The sequence below is a fragment of the Ranitomeya imitator genome, chromosome 3 (genome assembly GCF_032444005.1).
Source record: "Ranitomeya imitator isolate aRanImi1 chromosome 3, aRanImi1.pri, whole genome shotgun sequence".
In the NCBI taxonomy this organism is placed as follows: domain Eukaryota; kingdom Metazoa; phylum Chordata; class Amphibia; order Anura; family Dendrobatidae; genus Ranitomeya; species Ranitomeya imitator.
The window spans coordinates 222,948,821-222,972,929 of record NC_091284.1 but is presented as its reverse complement, the minus strand read 5'-3'; the positions used below and the strand labels follow the sequence as shown (position 1 = coordinate 222,972,929).

The window sequence follows — 24,109 nt, the reverse complement described above, 5'->3', positions numbered from 1 at the left end:
ACAAGCTCCTTAGACCATGCACAGGAGCTTGCTTGCCATAGCCTAGTGACCCGAAAGTCGTCATGACGACCTTGGGTCAACATGGCAACGATCAGGCCCTCGCGATGATGTCGCTAGCAAGATTTAGGTGTTTATACTTCCGGGCACCACTCCTGGCTGTGAGAGCTGGGTGTCAGCTCTGGTGTTCGCTAAACACTTGGCGGCGATTGCCATGTGTATATATATATACACACGCGTCATCGGTTGGGCAGTCCTTCCCTTGCTTGACACGTAAATACTGTAAATGTTGTAAGTAAAAGGGCAGAGCCTGGTTTCACACAAAATGTAGACGGTTTCTTTATTTTTTTTTATTCTGTACAGTAAACCGGGAACTAGAGAAATATTTCAGACTTAAGTTATTTTCTGTTTCTTTATCAAAATAAAAAAAAAAATCCATCATCTCTATGACCTATATTTACAGAGGTATAAAAATATACATACATTTATATATAGATCTATTGTGTCTCTTATGAGGTATGAGAATTATGGGCTCTTAGGTTATATCCCTTCAGTACATTCAATAAGGCACTATGGAGATGTAAATATGATTGCACACCGCTGTTGTGACACCACCTATCAAACAAAGGACCCAAAGAGAACACTGATGGTTACAAACTGAATTTTAGCAATTAATCAGGGATCCAATCACTTAAGCAGGTGGTACCAGTGTCTTGACACCAATTCCTTGGCCATAAAGAGCCACTGTTGAAGTCATCACAATTTGCAGATGACAAGGAATACCTAGCGACTGGATTTTAGCCTTCAGAAGAAGCAGTAGAGCACACTTCTGTATTCTCAATAGAAAGCAACTTTTCGGGCCTTGTTGAATATCTCCATCCCCTTGTTCAGTTCTACTCTAGAAAATACAAGTGGGGTGGCCATTTTATACACTACTAAACTGCTAGCTGAGAACTGGTCGTTTACGATAATTCATTTGCACATAATGCAAGTGTCAAAAATTATAACAAAAACACAGATAATCTACAGAAACCCATTCAGATTTGAAGTGCACAGCAACAGAATTTCACCTCACTTTACCAACGCTCCACTGAAAATATGCAGCGCTGCTTTGCAAATAAGAGTACGGTATATCCTAAAAGTGCTAAAGCATTCCAGGGGATTTTAGTCCAGCTCCATGTGATATATTTATGTCAATCCATAGGAATATAACCTATCTGAGCACAAGAGACAGCAACCACTGAGAGCTGGAAAGTATGGAGGCGTTTCTCCATTGATCCCTCTGAAAAACTGGGAAGGGGCGTGTGGGATGTCATCTCTATGTACAGAACAGCAGGGTACAGGGTAAGGTCGTTGGCCGTTGCCTAATCCGTTATCACTACAAGCTCTCCTTCACTCTTAATCGAGTCTTCAGAGTCGCTGCACAGTTCACGCATACGTGGCACAGACTCTCTCGGATCCTGATTCTGAAGACTCCTGCTGTTGAGGATTACTGGCATGTTGCCATCCTGGGGCGGGTACATATCAGAAGTGGGCAGGTGAGACAGTCCTGGCAGAGATTGGGGTTGGAAACCAGATGGTGATGGAGGACTTGTCATGGACCCTTGGGATCTGAAAAATAAATCAATTTATGGTCGTGAATATTAAGACATCTGAAAACAAGAATTTAGAGGAAGATTGGAAACAATAATATTAAACACCATATTAACTAGAACCAATTACCTCTCAGAAAAGGTCACAAAAAGGTGTGCTAAACAACAACTTTATTTTGATTTACCACCTGGTAATCTGTCACCAAGTTTTTGTAATCTGAAAGCACCATAATATAGGAGCAGAGACCACGATTATAGGGATGTGCCACTTGCTTTGCTTGTGTAGTTGCAATACAATCAGTGTTTTATCAGCAGATTATCACTACATGACATGAATCCTAATTAGTGATGAGCGAATATACTCGTTACTCGAGATTTCTCGAGCATGCTCGGGGGTCCTCGGAGTATTTTTTAGTGCTCGGAGATTTAGTTTTTCTTGCCGCAGCTGAAAGATTTACATCGGTTAGCCAGCATAAGTACATGTGGGGGTTACCTGGTTGCTAGGGAATCCCCACATGTAATCAAGCTGTCTAATAGATGTAAATCATTCAGCTGAGGTGAGGAAAACTAAATCTCCGAGCACTAAAAAAAATACTCGGAGGACCCCCGAGCATGCTCGAGAAATCTCGAGTAACGAGTATATTCGCTCATCACTAATCCTAATCCAACCCCACCTGTGGTGTGCAGAATTATACACAGCTGAACACCTGAGATCTGCTAGAACTGCAGCAGAGAAAACTGTCACTATCATTGCTCCAGTAAGGGTCTTGGCTCCTACGCCATGCTGCTGTCAGATTATATAGCAAAAACCTGCAGGCAGATTCTGTAACTACTTTTATACTTGGCGGTTTTCACTTTGTTTTTTTTGTGAGTTTGCAAATGTGAAAAAAAAAATTAATTCTCCAATTGATTTTTAGGTATTCATTGTATGTTAAAAATGACCTAATAACATGATTCTCCCAGTAAGTGCGATTATGAAGATACCAAACTTCTCATGTTTTTCGTGGTAAAAACAAATTTGGAAAGTGCAGAAATAATGAACAAATATATTGTTACATTTTGCTTGTATCGCAGTTTTACAAAACCCATAATGTTTTCAGTTTTACACTGATGGATCTGTGTGAGCACTTGTCTTTTGGTGGTGAGCTGGCTTTTTATATATTCCATTTTGTTGTGGCTATAATGTTTTGATGGTATCAGATTTAATTTTTTAATGGAACTGTGGCAACCAAATAACTGTAGTTTTAGACATTTTTTTCCCTTTACATTGTTTAACAATTAGTTCATTTTATTTTATATAACAACTAGCTATTGAACCCGTTCTACGCCCGGGTGGTGAGCATTTATATTGGTATATGGTCTCCATCCTGGTATGTGCTGCTCCATCCTGCGTCCCCATCCTGTCATGTGCTGCTCCCATCCTGCGCCCCCATTCTGTCATGTGCTGATCCCATCCTGCACCCCCATTCTGACATGTACTGCACCCATCCTGCGCCTCCATTCTGTCATTTGCTGCTCCCATCCTGCGCCCCTATCCTGTCATGTGCTGCTCCCATCCTGCGCCCCCGTTCTGTCATGTGCTGCTGCCATCCTGCACCCCCGTTCTGTCATGTGCTGCTGCCATCCTGCACCCCCGTTCTGTCATGTGCTGCCCTATTCTGTCATGTGCTGCTCCCATCCTGCGCCACCGTTCTGTAATTTGCTGCTCCCATCCATATGCCCCATAAGCTCCATAAAGGTTTATGGCCCCATAAGATGCTCCATATTATATGCCTCGTACACTGCTACATAAAGGTTTATGGCCCCCATAAGATGCTCCATAGTATATGCCCCCGTACACTGCTTCATTATGGATGATGGCCCCATAAGATGCTCCATAGTATATGCCCCGTATGCTGCTGCGATATATATATAAAAAAAAAATAAACATACTCACCTATCGTCGCTGGGCACCGAGTGCTGGGAGGCCTGAGCAGGCGGGGACTCCGGCGCGCTGTGGGGGTCAGGTGCAGGAGTCGCCGCTAGCTCAGGTCCCCCAGCACTTGCTATATTCACCTGTCTGTCCCGTTCCAGCGGGACAGACAGGTGAATACAGCATACTTACCCTCCTGGCGCGTCCCTGCCTCTCCGTTGGAGATCGCGGTGTGCGTTCAGTGTTTACGCATACCGCGATCTCCTGGGAGTGTCACTCTGTGGGGTCCAGACTGCGCCGGCGCTTGCGCAGTCTATAAAGGCTTCGGACAGAGTGACGCTCCCAGCGTTATATTATAGATAGCACAGGCTTTTACTTTAATTTTATTGCTAATGGGGGCAAAGATGAGTTAATTCAAATTTTTATGTTTTTTAATAAATATTATCAAAATATGCCTTGGGAAACTTGAACTAGCGATCGTCTTATCGCGTGTACTATATACTGAAATGCTACAGAGATGCAGTATATGGTGAAAATCATGGTTTCTCGTGCAGACCAGCCAAAGACGGGTCTTCACAGGAGTACCAAAATAGCAGGCCCCAAGCTGCAATGACAACATTGTCACCCCTGGACTGTGACGCAGTCCAAGAATGGGGGTAGCCCAAAGTCCCTTGTATGACAGGAGCTGTAATGCACATGCTCAATCATACTCCATTTATCTCCACAGTAGGGCTATGTGCACACGATGCGGATTTTGCTGCGGATCCACAGCGTTTCCGCAGCTGCGGATCCGCAGCAGTTTCCCATGAGTTTACAGTACAATGTAAACCTATGGGAAACCAAAAACGCTGTGCCCATGCTGCGGAAATAAAGGCGCGGAAACGCAGCGGATTATTTTCCGCAGCATGTCAATTCTTTGTGCGGAATCCGCAGCGGTTTTACACCTGCTCCAATAGAAAACTGCAGATGTAAAACCGCAGCGGAATCCGCAGTAGAATCTGCAATAAATCCGCAGTGGTTTTCCAATGCGGATTTATCAAATCCGCTGCGGAAAAACAGGGATTTTTGTGTTACTCACCGTAAAATCCTTTTCTCCGAGTCGTTCATTGGGGGACACAGGACTGTGGGACACAGGACTGTGGGTGTATGCTACTGCCGCCAGGAGGCTGACACTAAGTAGGTATAAAAAAAAAAGTTAGCTCCTCCTCCATAGTATACACCTTGCCACTGGCCCTGACAGCTCCAGTTTGGTGCACAAGCAGTAGGAGATAGAGAAAACAAAACAGCATTAGAGCAAAGACAACATGTCTAGAATAATACTATAGTCTGAACAACTCCATAGACAAATAAAATGAATAGGGAGGGAGCTGTGTCCCCCAATGAACGACTCGGAGAAAAGGATTTTACGGTGAGTAACACAAAAATCCCTGTTTCTCCATCGTCTCATTGGGGGACACAGGACTGTGGGATGTCCCAAAGCAGTCCCAGGGTGGGAAGAAGACTCACTGGAAGAAAACAAGAAAACCCCTAGGCACTTACCGCCTATAGGTGTGATACCGCAGCCTGAAGAATTTTCCTTCCCAAACTTGCATCAGCAGAGGCCTGAGTGTGGATATTATAATGTTTAGAGAAAGTGTGCAGGCTGGACCAAGTGGCCGCTTTGCAAACCTGCTCTGCTGAAGCTTGGTGCCGAAGCGCCCAGGAAGCCCCTACTGCCCGAGTAGAGTGTGCCCTGATCCCAGCCGGGATGGCTGCACCCTTGATACGGTAGGCCTCCTGAATAGTGGTTCTTATCCATCTGGCTAAGGTCGATCTAGAGGCTGTGAGTCCCTTTTTATGACCCGCAGGAAGAACGAACAGAACATCCGTCTTTCGAAAAGAAGCGGTCCGAGAAACGTATCTTCTCAGAGCTCTCACCAAATCTAGCGTATGGAGAGCTTTTTCCACCCGGTGTGTAGGCGCAGGACAAAAAGAAGGCAAGACAATGTCCTCATTAATGTGGAATGAGGAGACTACTTTTGGCAAAAAGGAAGGTGCTGGTCTCAGCACCACCTTATCCTGATGAAATTGTAGAAACGGCGCCTGACAGGACAAGGCCGCTAACTCCGATACCCGCCTAATGGATGTTATAGCTACCAGAAACAAAACCTTCCAAGAAAGGTACCTTAAAGGAATATCTTGGAGGGGCTCAAATGGAGGTTCCTGAAGAACACTCAAGACCAAATTAAGGTCCCAAGCTTCTATCGGAGCTTTGTAAGGAGGGACTATATGAGAGACTCCCTGCAAAAAAGTTTTTACTTGCAGATTGGTAGCGATCCTGCGCTGGAAAAGAACCGATAAGGCGGATATTTGCCTCCTAAGGGTACTTGGAGCGAGACCTGAGTCTAGACCAGATTGGAGAAAAGCTAGGACATTAGGAATGGAAAACCGAAGAGGAGGAAGACCCTTCTTCCTGCACCATGAGAGAAAGACTTTCCAGGTGTGGTGGTAAATGTGTGCTGAAGCTGTCTTTCGAGCATTAACCATAGCTGAGGCTACTTTCTGAGAAAAACCGGCCTGGGTCAGAATCCAAGATTCAACGGCCAAGCCGTCAAACGCAGGGCCTCTAAGTTCTGGTGGAATATCGGCCCCTGCGACAGAAGATCTGGCTGCATTGGTAGCTGCCAAGGAACCCCGACGATCAGCTGAACTAGGTCTGCGTACCATGACCTCCGAGGCCAATCTGGGGCGACTAGAATTGTCGGAACTCCCTCTAACTTGATCTTCCTGACGACCTTTGGAAGCAGCGCCAGAGGGGGAAACAGATATGGAAGACGAAATTGGTTCCAAGATAGGACTAGTGCGTCTACGGCAATTGCTCCTGGATCTCGAAACCGTGCAACGAACCTGGGTACTTTGGTATTCGACCCGGTGGCCATTAGATCCACGTCCGGGATTCCCCAGCGTAGACATATCTGCCGAAAAACATCGGGGTGAAGAGACCATTCCCCGGGCGCAAGCCCCTGTCGGCTCAGAAAGTCCGCTGCCCAGTTCTCCTTGCCCGGGATGTAAACTGCCGAGATCACAGAGTGATTGTTCTCGGCCCAGCGGAGGACTTGTCCTACCTCGCGCATGGCTGATCTGCTGCGAGTGCCCCCCTGATGATTTACGTAGGCCACAGCCGTGGCATTGTCCGATTGGATCTGCACCGGGCGACCCGCCAGAAGATGGTGAAAGTGCTGCAAAGCCAGCCAAATTGCCCTTATTGCCAACAGATTGATTGGAAGGGTTGATTCCCTTCGGGACCAACGACCCTCAGCCGTGTGCTGGAGAAACACTGCTCCCCAACCGAGAAGGCTGGTGTCTGTAGTGACTACCAGCCAATGAACTGGAGGAAAGGCTTTCCCCTGAAGTAGGGAGGAACTCCTCATCCACCATATCAGGGATTGCCTGACCCCAGGAGCCAGACGACACCTGAGGTTGAGAGACAAAGGACTCCTGTCCCAGGCTGACAGAAGTGCCTGTTGGAGTGGACGAAGATGGAATTGGGAGAATGGAACCGCTTCTATAGCTGCTACCATCCTGCCCAAGACCTTCATGCAGAACCGGATTGAATGGAAACTTGGCTGCCGAAGAATTTTTACCTCCTGCCGGAGACAAAGCACCTTGTCCTGGGGTAAAATAGTTAGCCCCCGAGAGGTGTCGAAGATCATCCCTAAAAAAGAGATCTTCCGAGATGGTACTAGAGATGACTTCTTTAAATTGACCAGCCACCCTAGACGAGCTAGGGTGTCCAAAGAGATGTTGACGTTGTCCCTGCATGCCTGAAAAGTTGGTCCTTTGACTAAGAGATCGTCTAAGTAAGGCAGAATGACTATGCCTCGAGAGTGCAGGATTGACACCACTGTTGCCATCACCTTCGTGAACACCCTGGGAGCAGTGGCGAGCCCGAAAGGTAATGCAGTGAATTGGAAGTGTCGCTCGCCTATGGAAAACCGTAGAAATTTTTGATGAGGAGGAAATATAGGAACGTGCAGATAGGCGTCTTGAATATCTATGGAAGCCAGGAATTCTCCCCTTTCCATAGCCGCAATGACCGAGCGGAGAGATTCCATACGGAAGCGACGAGTGCTGATGAATTTGTTTAGACACTTTAGGTCCAGAATGGGTCTCACGGTCCCATTCTTTTTGGGAACCGTAAACAGATTTGAATAAAACCCCTTGAACCTTTCTTCCTTTGGAACAGGAACAATGACCCCGTTGGACTGAAGAGACTCGACTGCTCTGAATAAAGCTCTTAGACGGGTTTTTGAACTGGGAAGACTGGATGGAAAAAACCGGCCTGGAGGGAGACAGGAAAACTCTATTTTGTACCCTGAAACCACCAGGTCTCTTACCCATCTGTCGTGAACAACTGACAGCCAGGACTGATGGAACAGTAGTAGGCGACCGCCTTCTCTGTTGGAAGCGACGAGAGGCTGCCTCCAGTCATTTAGCCGAAGATCGAGGATATCTAGATCCCCTAGATCTTGACGGTTGATACCGCATTCTTGCCAATGGATTGGCCCTATAGGAGACCTGGTGCTCCCGGTCTTGGACAGGCCGACTTGGGGGACCTGCGCTTGGTGCTGCAGACCACCGGGAGTTACGAAAGGATTTAAATCTTGCTTGAAATTGGCGACGAAAAGGTTGCTTAACCTTTTGTTGAGGAAGGAAATTACTTTTACCTCCCGTGGTATCAGATATAAGCTGATCCAATTTTTCGCCAAAAAGACGGACACCTTGATAAGGAAGGGATGTAAGGGACTTCTTTGAAGTAGAAACAGGAACACATGGGCTACTTGCACAGTGAACAAGTCTGTATGATCATGTTCACACACCACCAAGAAACCTGAAGACACAAAAGAGAATAGTAAAACCAAAAACACTCAGTTTGAAAAAATGTTGCAGTAATCCGCAAGTGCTAGTAAAAGATGTAAAAAACAGGGTATTTGGTTGATACGTTTTTTGCAAAAAATGTATACTAAGCTGCTCTACCAATCTTCACGGTATACCCTTATCAGAGCAGTCCTAACTAATGTATGCAATCCCTATCTGATGTATTAAAAACCTGATCATCTGTATATAACCTGTGTGAACAGGGTTCAGAGAGGAAAAATCCATGTGTGCATACAGGGTAGAACAGCTTTTGTGCAGATAGCCCAACCAAATACCCTGTTTTTTACATCTTTTACTAGCACTTGCGGATTACACAAACACATCCCTAACCCTAATCCCAACAGTAACCCTAACCACACCTCTAACCCTGACACACCCCTAACCCTAATCCCAACCCTATTCCCAACCGTAAATGTAATCTAAACCCTAACTGTAACTTTAGCCCCAACCCAAACTGTAGCCCTAGCCCTAACCCTAACCCTAATCCTAACCCTAGCCCTAACCCTATCCCTAACCCTAGCCCTAGCCCTAACCCTAGCCCTAACCCTAGCCCTAACCCTAACCCTAGCCCTAACCCTAACCCTAGCCCTAACCCTAGCCCTAGCCCTAACCCTAGCCCTAACCCTAGCCCTAGCCCTAACCCTAGCCCTAGCCCTAACTCTAACCCTAGCCCTAATGGGAAAATGGAAATAAATACATTTTTTTAATTTTTCCCTAACTAAGGGGGTGATGAAGGGGGGTTTGATTTACTTTTATAGCGGGTTTTTTAGCGGATTTTTATGATTGGCAGCCGTCACACACTGAAAGACGCTTTTTATTGCAAAAAATATTTTTTGCGTTACCACATTTTGAGAGCTATAATTTTTCTATATTTTGGTCCACAGAGTCATGTGAGGTCTTGTTTTTTGCGGGACGAGTTGATGTTTTTATTGGTAACATTTTCGGGCACGTGACATTTTTTGATCGCTTTTTATTCCGATTTTTGTGAGGCAGAATGACCAAAAACCAGCTATTCATGAATTTCTTTTGGGGGAGGCGTTTATACCGTTCCGCGTTTGGTAAAATTGATGAAGCAGTTTTATTCTTCGGGTCAGTACGATTACAGCGACACCTCATTTATATCATTTTTTTATGTTTTGGCGCTTTTATACGATAAAAACTATTTTATAGAAAAAATAATTATATTTGCATCGCTTTATTCTCAGGACTATAACTTTTTTATTTTTTTGCTGATGATGCTGTATGGCGGCTAGTTTTTTGCGGGACAATATGACGCTTTCAGCGGTACCATGGTTAGTTATATCTGTCTTTTTGATCGCGTGTTATTCCACTTTTTGTTCGGCGGTATGATAATAAAGCGTTGTTTTTTGCCTCGTTTTTTTTTTTTCTTACGGTGTTTACTGAAGGGGTTAACTAGTGGGCCAGTTTTATAGGTCGGGCCGTTACGGACGCGGCGATACTAAATATGTGTACTTTTATTGTTTTTTTTTTTTTTATTTAGATAAAGAAATGTATTTATGGGAATAATATATATTTTTTTTTTTTCATTATTTTGGAATATTTTTTTTTATTTTTTTTTACACATTTGAAATTTTTTTTTTTTACTTTTTTACTTTGTCCCAGGGGGGGACATCACAGATCAGTGATCTGACAGTTTGCACAGCACTCTGTCAGATCACTGATCTGACATGCAGCGCTGCAGCCTTCACAGTGCCTGCTCTGAGCAGGCTCTGTGAAGCCACCTCCCTCCCTGCAGGACCCGGATCCGCGGCCATCTTGGATCCGGGGCTGGAGGGAGCAGGGAGGGAGGTGAGACCCTCGCAGCAACGCGATCACATCGCGTTGCTGCGGGGGGCTCAGGGAAGCCCGCAGGGAGCCCCCTCCCTGTGCGGTGCTTCCCTGTACCGCCGGCACATCGCGATCATCTTTGATCGCGGTGTGCCGGGGGTTAATGTGCCGGGGGCGGTCCGTGACCGCTCCTGGCACATAGTGCCGGATGTCAGCTGCGATAAACAGCTGACACCCGGCCGCGATCGGCGGCGCTCCCCCCGTGAGCGCTGCCGATCGCATATGACGTACTATTGCGTCCTTGGGAAGCAAAGCCCACCCCACATGGACGCAATAGTACGTCTAATGGCAGAAAGGGGTTAAACACCGTAGTCGTGCATTGGTGATGAAGTGGAGGCTGCACGGACAAGGAATGAATGCCTGTACAACCTAGGGTTCCGTTACCTCAGGGTGGTCAGGTTCTTAGTCCGGCAAAAAAATCCCACGTCGCGGGAGAGGATACGTGGAGGCGACAGTCCACGTGCTCGCCCGTTGTTGGTTTGGGGAGATCGGACCCCTTCAAAAGGGTCCGTCGCCCCTGTCTTATCTTCAGAGAAAAAAGCATCTGGGAAAACCCAGAGATGTGCCTCCTAAGGACACTAAGCATAAACTGGAGCTGTCAGGGCCAGTGGCAAGGTGTATACTATGGAGGAGGAGCTAACTTTTTTTTTTTTTATACCTACTTAGTGTCAGCCTCCTGGCGGCAGTAGCATACACCCACAGTCCTGTGTCCCACAGTCCTGTGTCCCCCAATGAGACGATGGAGAAATCCGCAGAGTGTGTGCACATAGCCTATCTGTTCTGTCAGTCCCATAGAAGTGAATGGAGTTTTGGTCATGAAGGAGCATTACCTCTCAATTCACAAAGGGGACCCCATTAAAACAATACAGGTTTCAAAAAGCCGTATGAACAGGTCTAACATGAAAATGAAACATGGAAATAAACATGAAAATGCACTGTCAGGTATTACAACATGGCAAGATGTCTGCTGACACATTAGCAGGAGTATATAATAATGATATTAATTTAAAAAAAATATGGAGTGTTCAGCAATCCACAAACATATTTCTAAAACTCTAACTTGTTAGAACGATCAATAAATGCTGGTACTTGGGCTTATCTAGTGGGCAGCTCTATAATAAAACCTGCACTGCAAGCTCTACAAATAGGCTGATAATCTATTAACAAAGTGACAGTCTAATTCAGAGGCAACTGTTCTTCTATTGTGCCTTGTTTAATGAAATAACATCTACTTGGCTCTCCCTTTTGTACCCTGCAGTTATTTAATTAGAGAGGACACAAAAGATATGCTGCCCAGCAATGACTGCATTAGACCATGTACAACAGATGTGGAAAGCCTTTTGTGTTTATTTTAATTAAATGTCACAATTATGGAAGGCTTCCTCCTGTATGAGAGATTTTATAGGGCAATGCGCCCACACAGGTGTGCTCTCTATACAGTATAGTTTACATGACAACTTCCACATTATTCCAAAAATAAAGCTCAGAATTACCAAGATTTGATGTGATAAATAGGACATTGCCCCGAGAGCGATCTGTAACATGTCAATGTTTAGTTAGGCTACATTCACACGTGCCAGTGACACGTCCTAGTCCTGTCCATTTTATTTTTTCCCCTCGGACAGCACACTGATCCATAGTTTTATTGAGCTATATACACATCAGTTTTACAAATGGGTCTGTGTCTCTTGACCAAGGGATTCTGAACATGTCCTATTCCCACCCAGTTTTAGGATCAGACTCAGCCACTAATGTCTATGAGAATCTGTTTGACGCACACAAAACTAAGAATACATTCCTTGTACTTCAGTTCTTCTGTCCCTTTCCTAGCCTCACCGGTTTTTCACGGATACATTGTTAAGAGAGTCAATAAAAACGCTCAGACAGTCCACTTGCTTCAGTGTAAAAAATAAATTAATAAAAACGGGATGGAAAAAAAAATAAAATAAATAAAAAACAGAAAAAAAAAACCAGAACAGTCCATTTTTCTTGACTGGTTACACATAAAACAGATGTGTGAATGTAGCCTTATAAAGAGAACAGTGTAAGGCTACGTTCACATTCGCGTCTTTGGACGCAGCGTCGTGGACGCAACGCACGACGCACGAAAGATGCATGTGAAACGCAGGCTTTTTTGACGCATGCGTTCAACCTTTTTTTTATATATATAGGGTCTTTTCAGTGTCTAGACACTGTCTATACACTTAAATTATAGAACGCATGCGTCGTACAATGCACAACAACGCAAGTACTTGCGTCTTCAGCGTTGCCAATACACTTCAATGGGGTTTTTGACGCATCGACGACGCAAATGCGACGCATGCGTTTTTTAAAAAATTTTGGGCGCAGAAAAAAATGCAACATGTTGCGTTTGCCGTGCCCTGGCAGGTGCGTCGAAACGACGCATGCGTCGTGAAACGCACCAAAAAGCATGACAACGCATGCCCATGCGTCCCCAATGTTAAAGATATGGACTGATGACGCATGCGTTGTCTTGCGGCGACGACGCTGCGTCCAAAGACGCGAATGTGAACGTACCCTAAGTAGCGAGTTAGAAATTAGGGACCTTTTTTTATATGAAGAGACATTTGTAAAACAAAAGCTCGCTGCATTGTCATCCGGTGCTCAAACAATCGAAAGATAAGTAATTTTTTTGTAAAAATTGTATATTTTTTGTCATTTCAATTGTTTTTGAGATGGCTTTTCTTTCCACCTGCAGACACCAATTTGTTGGAATAGACAAAACGCTGAAACAACTTCTAGGCAAGAAAAATGAGAGAGTATTCGCTGATCGTAAGGATATCATCAATATTGTATGACCAGAAATTAATTAATGACTGGGAGTAAGGTCATTTTTTTCAGGCTAAGCATTCTATGTAAAAGACCTGTTTATAGTTTTACAATATATTTCTAGGTTTCATTATTATTTAATTGGCAAAAAAACGGTATAAATATTTGAAAAAAAAAAAAATGCTGTTCCTGATATACATACTTACGGGAGAACGTATCCATGCCGCGAGTCTTGTCTTCTGTTCTTCATTAGAGCTTTGTATTCTCCTACTCTCAGTCTCTTTCCCTCTACAATACAAGTACGTTTGGGTCGGGGCTTATATTTGTAGTCTGGATACTTCTCCAAGTGCTGTCGGCTCAGCCGTGCCTGTTCTTCATAGTATGGTTGCTTCTCCGAGTTACTCATAGATTTCCAGCGAGAGCCTGTATAAAAAAAAAGTATGAATCACACCACAGTACTGAATGCACATGGTGAATTTGCACAATGGACATTACACATAGGCCCAGGTTTCCTTGGCCACAGGGACTGTCTGCCATGCGTCTTCATAATGAGCACCTTTACTAAAGCATAAATGACTAACTTTGTCTTTTTTGACACTGGCATAATTCTGCAAATTACTGTATATTCCAGGATGAGACTCCGACTTCAGCTGCGCTCATACAACCCTCATCTTCATTGCAAAAGATGAAATTCACATTAAATTCCTCAAGGAACGCAATTTATGTGCCGATTTATGGCAAAATACGCAGTGCAAATTTTCTGCAACTTTTCAACATAGCCCAATTAGATTGTTAAACATTGTAAATGCTATTTCTCCATCTTCCTACTCTTCATGTTTTATTATAAGTGCAAGGAAATATCCTCAAGTCTTAAGCACCCATACACATTAGACTAATATCGGCCAAACGCTCTGCTATCGACGGTATTGATCGACTCTAATGATTGTGGGGGTCCCGGACAATTGATTATCAGTGAAATATAGGATCCAACATTTCTGATGTCAGACTGCCAGTCTTTTTGTGGTCCTGGACATAGAAAACACAATCGTAAATCATGCAGCCACGGGGACACAAACATAATATACGAGCATGCCCAAGATACTCGGATAACACCAGAGCATGCTCGGATAAGACGTTATCGCTCATCACTAGTCACCTTATAATCTAGTGGTAGACTACATTTGTGGGAACCAAGGGCAGATACTGTAGTCAAAAGGCTTTGCTGTCTATCAAAGTACTGGGGTCACCTGACCAATTGTTATAGCATAGAGTCCTGATACTCTAACCCTAACGTATAACAAAAACGTGTACTAAAAAAATAATCTTACCAAGAATTTTGCTGATGCTGGAATTGTGCATATCTGGGAAGGCTTGCAGGATCTTTCTTCGTTCATCCTTTGCCCATACCATAAAAGCGTTCATTGGCCTTTTTATGTGGCTGCCACGGCTCTCAGAGAAGTGTCGAGATCCTAGAAAACATTCCATAATTATACACACACAAAATACATTACCCAATTAATATTTCAGTCATAAAACTGTCTGATAATTTGAATTCTCAATAAAGTAGATGTGGAGGCAGATACAAGAAAAAAACCGAGAGAAGGTAGACTTTCTCCACTATCTCCAGGTATTATAAAACAAGATATGTTAGAATTCAACATTTGACATTTTAGGACTATATCATAAAGGAAGGAATAGTATTTGTGGTTGTTTTGGGGGCCAAACGGAATGAATACAAAAGAAAAGCTTCATTCTCTCCCTTCTACTACTCGCTTTTTGGATCAAAAAATTTCCACATGCCATTGATTGGAATCACAAAAGCAGCAGTATCTTAATGGAATCCGCCTGAAAAGGGGGGCAGAAAAGCGCTCCAAAAAATGAACATAATGCACCAATGTCAAATCCACATTGCTATGCACATGTTCCGACTTATGTCACTTTGGAAATCCTAAAGCGGTTAAAAAAAAAGTGACATGCTGATTCTTCGGGTGGCTTCTGCTGGGAAGCTGCCCGATCCTTAAACTTTACAGTACAGAATGAAAGCCACCAGTGTGAGAACAGCAGCGAAGTTACTTCAGAAAAATGCCACCAGCATGTTCCTGAAGCATCTTTACCTGGGAAAACTCAATGGCTGCGCCATCATCGAAATGCTGTGTACATATACCCCAATACCAATAGTAGGACGTACCATCAATATCCATGCTGCATCGCAGTAAAGATTCTTCACTTTCTTGCAGAGAAGGGTCATCCTGAAATTCCCTTTGAGGCATCGATTCAAACAATTCCTGAGACATACAAATACTGAAGTTTATTACATTTTAGTTACATTATATGTATTGTGTTCTCTACTTGTAAAGAATATTAATTAAACAACTCCTAAGTATATTCTGGAAAAGAGATTCAGCATTGAATTGTGGAGTTGCTGGAAATAAAACGGAATGTAAAGGACTACAGCATATGATTTATCATTTAGAATTAAAAGGTACACCATGATCACAAATTCAATTACTACACATGGATCAATAAATACATAACTAAGTGGACAGATTGCACATTTTCTTTGCAAATCTACCCTAGCAGTGACGGACCCGGAAACGCTGCAGCCCGCGTCCCAGGGTCCATCACTCAATGACGGCCATTGTGGGCGTGCGCTAGCGATGCGTCCGACATAGGACTTAATGGCGGCGTTAACGGACCAAGTTACACCGCGTTATGCCGCGGTGTAACGTAGTCCGTCTAATGGACGCCTATAACATAATGTGAACCCAGCCTAAGACTGTCAGCCAATGCCTGGACCTTGCTGTTTGTCACAGATTTCCCCCTATTATATGCCTACCTTAACACTGTGACCATCACGCTGCTCTGGTGTTTTGTTCTGCCCATGAAGAAGCTGCCGTGCTTCTTGTATTGCTTTAGTAATGGCATCTCCTTCACCCAAGAAACCTGAGGGGACAAATATCAATCACTATATAAAAGATGAATGAACACAACTGACAAACAGAACTACCAAAAAAGAAAATCAGCAGACTGGGAAGGTATAAAAAAATATCTAAATGTAAAGAACTTTGTAAGGCAACACAAGTTCTTGGCAGTAAGGTATAGGAGGAAATTAAGAAATGGAGAGGAGGAACAATGTGTAAAATCATCATGAAAACGATTAAAGGGAATCTGTCACCCCAAAAATTGCATACGAGATAAGGCCACCGGCAGCAGGGGCTTATCTACAGCATTCTGTAATGCTTTAGATAAGTCCCCGATGTATCCTGAAAGGTAATAAAACATTATATTATACCAACCCAGGAGCGTTCCCGCTGATGGCAGAGCAAAGTACTGCAGTGCGCAGGGCCCCGCTGACCTTTCCCGGCACCTGTGCACTGCAGTACTTTGCTCTGCCATCAGCGGCAACGCTCCTGGGTTGGTATAATATAATGTTTTCAGCGTGTGAGCTGCAGCATGCAGACAAGAAGAGGACGTCATCGTATGAAGATGGGAGGGCCAGACCCAGACGCCCATCAGACCGGACCGCAGAGAGACCGCCCCTGGGTGATTATAATCTAACTTGTTTTTCTTACCTTTCAGGTTACACCAGGGGCTTATCTACAGCATTACAAAATGCTGTAGATAAGCCCCTGATGGCGGTGGCCTTATCTCATATACGATTTTTGGGATGACAGATTTCCTTTAATGTATCACTGGTGTAAAAAGAAAAACCAAGACCACTTGGTTAACCAAAACAATCATGTTTTCACGACTTAAGGTCATGAATAATTCTCATCCCGGTTAGAAGAAAATAAATTATCGAGTCGTTTCACCTATGAATAGGTAACAACACTTTATAGCCACCAGATTTAAATGAAAAGGGGAGGAAAATTTTCAGACATACCAAGCGGTAGACTGGATCTCGTAGGGCTGGGTGAATTCTCTCTGGTAGTTCCATAACCATTACTTGTTGCTGGTGACATTTTCAGAGTAGGAGAGTTACTTGATGAGGGAGACTGCTCAGAAGCTTTGGGTTTGGCTGTCAGATTCAAAGGCTGAGATGGTTCCTAAGTAACAGATAAAGGGAACATTAGAGCCTCATTTTAGGGCTCACATTTTTTCTTTACCGATTCACATCCTTTGACTGCAATACTTTACCTGTTTTCCAGTAGTAGAGGCTCTTGGTGGTGTAGGATTATGAAGCAGCTGCATTGGATATTCAACTGAAAAAAAAATTAAAGTCAATATAACATACACTCATTGTAAAAGAAGGCATAAATGTCTCACGTTTGTTTGGCTGACTATTCCACCTGATCCCCCTTTCCTTCCCAATACACATGTCGTGACCATTTTTCAAAAGGGGCTCCAGGTCTTTCCAGGGTAATTCTAGACCAGTGAGTTTATCATCCATTGAGGGAAAAATGTTCTAGGGGCTTGTAAGGGACTATATGCCAAGTATGTAGTAGAAAATGACATGAGCGAACACCAGCACAGTTGTAAGAACAAAAGCTATCAATCCAACCTAATGAAGAGGGGAGAAGAAGAGGGGAGAAGAAACATGGACAGTGGAGTAGATGTGGATACAGCACTTTTGGACTTTGCAAAGATATTTGACACTGTTCAACATAGACACTTAATTGATTAATAAATTAAGGTCTAAGGATAAGAAAATAAGGTTTGCAATTGGATCAGAAAAACGGTTCAAAGACTGCCCTCAGAAAAATGCAGTAAATGACTGTTCCAGCAAATCGTCTCCGATTGTAAATGTTATACCTTACTCCAAAGTTCAGTGCTGAGTCCGCTAAAATTAAAGCTATTTATATAGAAGGGATTAAACAGTGTAATGAAATCAATCATAGCACAGTCTGTGGAGGATCTTCATAAGTTACAAGCGGACAGGGAAAAACTGAATGCATTGGCATCCAGTTGGCTGAGGAGGTTGAATGCAGAGATGTAAAGTTATGCATCTGGGCACAAATAATATGTGCGCATCATATGTTCTAAAAGGATTAAAACTACAAGAATCCCTTGCAGATCACAGACTAAATAACAGCATACAGTGTCAATCAGATGATTCTAAGGTGAGTAGATGTTGTCGTGAACGCAAAGGAGAGAGGGAGAGAAGAGAGAGACACTGATTGCATTCTATTAAAAATGTCAAAATGTAGTTTGCTTCCATTCATTGATCATCCCGTACTCACCAGGCTTACAAGGAATTGGTTGCAGAAGAGGTGAAATCTGGGGATCAGCAGGCACTGCCTGAGCAGGGGGGAATGCTGGAATCATGACATATGGCATGTTTACTTGCTGCATAGATCCCAAAACAAAGAGAAAGAAAATGGAAGGTTAAGATCTCTCCTACTTTAAAATTGTGCAGTAGGTTAAAAGCTGAAAACGATCATTACCTGGATCTGCTGCTGTAGCATGTTAATTTTGTGCTGCTGCTGGATGAGCTGCTGTTGCTGTTTAGCGATCTATGCAGATGAAGTCAGAAAGAGAAGAGATGATGAACACCACAAAGATACGGCAATAGCAGTCACATATGCCGGAAATCATCATTTCTACCTGCTCCTGTTGCTGCCTTGCAAGCTCCATTTGCTGCTGCTGTTTCTCTAACAACATAGCTGCCATGTTCCGATGTTCAGAGTGTGCATTAAGCAGCTGGTCCCTCAGTCCTGAAAGCTGACGGATCATCAGCAACAACTGCAGTTCTTTCTCCGCCAAGCTCTCCTGAGTACCTAAAAGCACAAGAGAAATTAACCGAAAAAGGAAAACATATTTTATACGACTGTCCAACACAAAATGTGCTAGACTGGAAGACTGGGCATTGCCTCATCTGCACAATGTGCCCACTGTCATCTCGGAAATGTATACACCCTTTCATTACTCAAAGTTAAAAATGGCCTGTTTGATGGGGGCATGTTTGGAACACTCAATCCTAACAGCATAATGATATGTCGTTGGTTCAGAGTCCCCAAACAGAGCAACTTGTTCCCTTTAAAAGAGTTGTCTCATGAAGATACCCTATTAGTGCATATGAACTAAGAGCCACTGTGTAGGAACAAGAGCACTAATCTGGACACCAATGTCTACGGTGGGGATACAGACAAAAGAGGATACTCGGCTTTTTTTCCCCTTCATTTAAGAAAGAATGGCTGTGGGATATGCCACAGAAACCACAGTGCAGCACATAATATATCAGAGGACATACCTTTCACATCCTTACCGTCCAGGGTTCCATTTCCCAATAGTGTGTTTTTCCAGTCACTACTGAGTAGTTTTTCTAGGGCTGGCATTGCTGCAAAAGAGAAAGGTAGTATATAAAGAAAAAAAAAATTCAGTGGCAGCGACAGGACACATTGCGATATTCTGTGCACAGTAAATCCAAATTCAGAAAACTAAGGTCATCTAAAATAAAAGGGCATCTGTAGTTAACATAAGAGCCCAGTGTTCGCGCATAGCCCTACAATAGAAACTATAGAATGCCTTCTAGTACTAATATTAACTTTGTCATAAGCTCATCCAACATGTAAAAGGAGGTGAGCATTTATTTACCATATACATTTCCTTGAGAAGCATTGAAAAAGCACCAATCTCCTGCTGTATTGGGAGAAGAGTGGGGGCATTGACATCATGTCTACTGATACCTGTCCAGATGTGTGACTGATCGGCAAGGATCACGCACCGGTCCCATTCCTTACCTTTTCAGCAGGTATCATTAGACAGGGCATCACCAACCTTGCTCTTCTCCCAATTTGAAAGGGAGCGGAGACCATTAGAACTTTCCAGAAATCCAATGATGCTTTGCCACCATGCATGTAAAGATGCTGCCTAGACAGTGTCTAAATAGTGCTAATGACAAAAGGAGGAAGAGCGAGAGAGCGAGCGAAACTAACAGCGCCAGACGCCTCATCTGAGGATTCATAGGGGCTGCAGACTTCAACACCAAGCCTGGACTGCCTTTTTTAAGTGTCATTAGGTAAACCCCCCCCCCCCCCCCCCAAAAAAAAAAAAAAAAAAAAGAAAAAAGTGTGGGTTGAAAATCCTACCATCATTCATGGCTTTGCTCACTTCAGGACTTTCTTGCCGTCCATTAGATACAATATTCCGATAATCAGAGACATGCGAGGCTTCCTGTGTATAATAAAAGTGATACCAGCAATGAGTTAACGGAATTACAAGCACTTTTTAAATATTATGTTTCCACCATCAAGCTTTTAAATACTAGTTTATTGTCATGTCTGCGTTTTAGAACTATCTGCCAAACATTCTGATCTGTAAAGATAAGAAGAATTGGCTTCTAGAAAAAAACAAAAAAAAAAAACAAAACGATATATTTCATAGTGCTCCATTCAGCACACTAGGGGGCACTACTACATAAGGGAAACTGCTGTGAACCTCAAATTATTTAGAAATACGACAACATATACAATAAAGATGTACATACAAACCTACACTACCACAGATTCATAACATTTGCTTGACACAAATATATAGTTATCTTTATTATATAAATAGTTTGTATTTATCAAAGATGCAAATATGAATTTCCTATGTAGGTATCCAGCAATTCCCAAAAAATAATAAAAAAATTAAAAAAAATCTTTAAAAGAAACACACTTTATAATAAAAAATAATTATTTTTATTTTAATAAATTATTAAATAATAAATCATAATTTTTTTTTTTTATTTTAAGAATTTAAAATTATGTTAATAATAATAAAAAAGTTTGAAGTCTTTACGGCAATTTTTACCTACTTAAAACATACCACATTTTGATTAACCTCTAACCAGAACCACAATAAAAAAAAAGTATGGTAAACTTCCATTGTTAAAAAGCTTTTCCATATATACAACGGTAGACTTAATTCTAATATCCATTGTGAACATTTTTAACATTTTTTCAATTTTATGTTATTTTTTAAGGGGGAGGGTGGGTATGTTGCAATCCACCTTTATCACTATTTAGCCACTGGTAATGCTAGTAATCATATGTATTAATAATAATAAAACTACCGGTATGTATTTAGAATATGAGCTTTCATTTGTCTTAAGATTCCTGATAGGCTTTTCTACTTTTTTAAAACTAATGAAAAAGGATAACATATCTGGTACCATCACTGCTCTAGTCAGAGGAAAGTTTCTAACCCAGATTTGTGTGTATACAGTGGGGCAAAAAAGTATTTAGTCAGTCAGCAATAGTGCAAGTTCCACCACTTAAAAAGATGAGAGGCGTCTGTAATTTACATCATAGGTAGACCTCAACTATGGGAGACAAACTGAGAAAAAAAATCCAGAAAATCACATTGTCTGTTTTTTTAACATTTTATTTGCATATTATGGTGGAAAATAAGTATTTGGTCAGAAACAAACAATCAAGATTTCTGGCTCTCACAGACCTGTAACTTCTTCTTTAAGAGTCTCCTCTTTCCTCCACTCATTACCTGTAGTAATGGCACCTGTTTAAACTTGTTATCAGTATAAAAAGACACCTGTGCACACCCTCAAACAGTCTGACTCCAAACTCCACTATGGTGAAGACCAAAGAGCTGTCAAGGGACACCAGAAACAAAATTGTAGCCCTGCACCAGGCTGGGAAGACTGAATCTGCAATAGCCAACCAGCTTGGAGTGAAGAAATAAACAGTGGGAGCAATAATTAGAAAATGGAAGACATACAACACCACTGATAATCTCCCTCGATCTTGGGCTCCACGCAAAATCCCACCCCGTGGGGTCAGAATGATCACAAGAACGGTGAGCAAAAATCCCAGAACCACGCGGGGGGAACTAGTGAATGAACTGCAGAGAGCTGGGACCAATGTAACAAGGCCTACCATAAGTAACACACTACGCCACCATGGACTCAGATCCTGCAGTGCCAGACGTGTCCCACTGCTTAAGCCAGTACATGTCCGGGCCCGTCTGAAGTTTGCTAGAGAGCATTTGGATGATCCAGAGGAGTTTTGGGAGAATGTCCTATGGTCTGATGAAACCAAACTGGAACTGTTTGGTAGAAACACAACTTGTCGTGTTTGGAGGAAAAAGAATGCTGAGTTGCATCCATCAAACACCATACCTACTGTAAAGCATGGTGGTGGAAACATCATGCTTTGGGGCTGTTTCTCTGCAAAGGGGCCAGGACGACTGATCCGGGTACATGAAAGAATGAATGGGGCCATGTATCGTGAGATTTTGAGTGCAAACCTCCTTCCATCAGCAAGGGCATTGAAGATGAAACGTGGCTGGGTCTTTCAACATGACAATGATCCAAAGCACACCGCCAGGGCAACGAAGGAGTGGCTTCGTAAGAAGCATTTCAAGGTCCTGGAGTGGCCTAGCCAGTCTCCAGATCTCAACCCAATAGAAAACCTTTGGAGGGATTTGAAAGTCCGTGTTGCCAAGCGAAAAGCCAAAAACATCACTGCTCTAGAGGAGATCTGCATGGAGGAATGGGCCAACATACCAACAACAGTGTGTGGCAACCTTGTGAAGACTTACAGAAAACGTTTGACCTCTGTCATTGCCAACAAAGGATATATTACAAAGTATTGAGATGAAATTTTGTTTCTGACCAAATACTTATTTTCCACCATAATATGCAAATAAAATGTTAAAAAAACAGACAATGTGATTTTCTGGATTTTTTTTTCTCAGTTTGTCTCCCATAGTTGAGGTCTACCTATGATGTAAATTACAGACGCCTCTCATCTTTTTAAGTGGTGGAACTTGCACTATTGCTGACTGACTAAATACTTTTTTGCCCCACTGTATATACACTTCATAACCATTTCTTGTTTCCCTTCTAGGGAAACTCTACACGTGGCAAATTTGTTGCAGAAATTCCTCCGACTTAGGCAGGGGTCACATTAGAGAGAAATACGGACGAGTGAGAGGCGCAAATACAACACATTGCACACGGACCAATGTTTCTCTATGGGGCAGCTTCCATCAGCAGCATGCTGCGATTGTCAGTGTATTCCTACAAAAATATGCCAATGAAAGTCTATGGGGGTGAGAAAAATACACATTACACACGGACCACACGTCTGCCTTGAAAGAAATACGCATCGGTGTCCTATAGAAAAGCCGGAAATTCAGTGCGGTGTACAGTAAAATCACACTGGTTAGAATAGAATAGATAGAATAAACGGTATGTCACTCTCCATAAGGAGAAACGATACCCCTTAGACCCCATTCCAGAGCCTCTCACATAGCCAAATCAGTTCTCATGCTTCGCACTGACAAGGGCCAACAGCCCGAAACACCGTGTCTGCGAATTGAGATACTGATTTGGCTTTTATCCTAAGTAATAATGCACGACTCGTCAAAGTGTTGATTGTGACTTGTAGGATCGCTACTTCCAACAGGTGGCGCTATAGAGTTTAAGTCCTCTTTTTCTCAGAAGAGGCAATTTGCATACACATAGAATAGGTACACAGTACAGACCAAAACTTTGGACACACCTTCTCGTTTAAAGATTTTTCTGTATTTTCATGACTATGAAAATTGTACATTCACACTGAAAGCATCAAAACTATGAATTAACACATGAGGAATTATATACTTAACAAAAAATTATGAAACAACTGAAAATATGTCTTATATTCTAGGTTCTTCAAAGTAACCACCTTTTGCTTTGATGACTGCTTTGCACACTCTCGGCGTTCTCTTGATGAGCTTCAAGAGGTAGTCACCGGGAATGGTCTTCCAACAATCTTGAAGGAGTTCCCAGAGATGCTTAGCACTTGTTGGCCCTTTTGCCTTCATCACTCTGCGGTCCAGCTCACCCCAAACCATCTCGATTGGGTTCAGGTCTGGTGACTGTGGAGGCCAGGTCATCTGGCGTAGCACCCCATCACTCTCCTTCTTGGTCAAATAGCCCTTACACAGTCTGGAGGTGTGTTTGGGGTCATTGTCCTGTTGAAAAATAAATGATGGTCCAATTAAACGCAAACCGGATGGAATAGGATGCCGCTGCAAGATGCTGTGGTAGCCATGCTGGTTCAGTATGCCTTCAATTTTGAATAAATCCCCAACAGTGTCACCAGCAAAGCACCCCCACACCATCACA

The 24,109-nt window shown here is 43.0% G+C and overlaps 1 protein-coding gene across 5 annotated transcripts in view; it reads right to left on the bottom strand.

The window, feature by feature from the left end:
- Nucleotides 1–311: 311 nt before the first annotated feature.
- Nucleotides 312–24,109, bottom strand: part of SOX13 (SRY-box transcription factor 13) — a 61,203-nt gene continuing 37,405 nt past the window's right edge. For 2 of the 5 annotated variants that reach the window (XM_069756173.1, XM_069756175.1), the window contains 12 exons: nucleotides 20,085–20,169; nucleotides 19,247–19,333; nucleotides 18,601–18,773; nucleotides 18,441–18,509; nucleotides 18,237–18,342; nucleotides 17,194–17,258; nucleotides 16,940–17,102; nucleotides 15,893–15,999; nucleotides 15,245–15,341; nucleotides 14,385–14,525; nucleotides 13,263–13,479; nucleotides 312–1,608 (listed from right to left, as the gene is read on the bottom strand). In XM_069756173.1, coding sequence (XP_069612274.1) covers nucleotides 1,362–1,608; nucleotides 13,263–13,479; nucleotides 14,385–14,525; nucleotides 15,245–15,341; nucleotides 15,893–15,999; nucleotides 16,940–17,102; nucleotides 17,194–17,258; nucleotides 18,237–18,342; nucleotides 18,441–18,509; nucleotides 18,601–18,773; nucleotides 19,247–19,333; nucleotides 20,085–20,169 — 1,557 coding nt within the window. In that variant the 3' untranslated portion in view covers nucleotides 312–1,361. Of the gene's footprint in view, nucleotides 1,609–13,258; nucleotides 13,480–14,384; nucleotides 14,526–15,244; nucleotides 15,342–15,892; nucleotides 16,000–16,939; nucleotides 17,103–17,193; nucleotides 17,259–18,236; nucleotides 18,343–18,440; nucleotides 18,510–18,600; nucleotides 18,774–19,246; nucleotides 19,334–20,084; nucleotides 20,170–24,109 lie in introns of all 5 variants that reach the window. The other 3 variants (XM_069756176.1, XM_069756177.1, XM_069756174.1) reach the window with 2 other exon arrangements.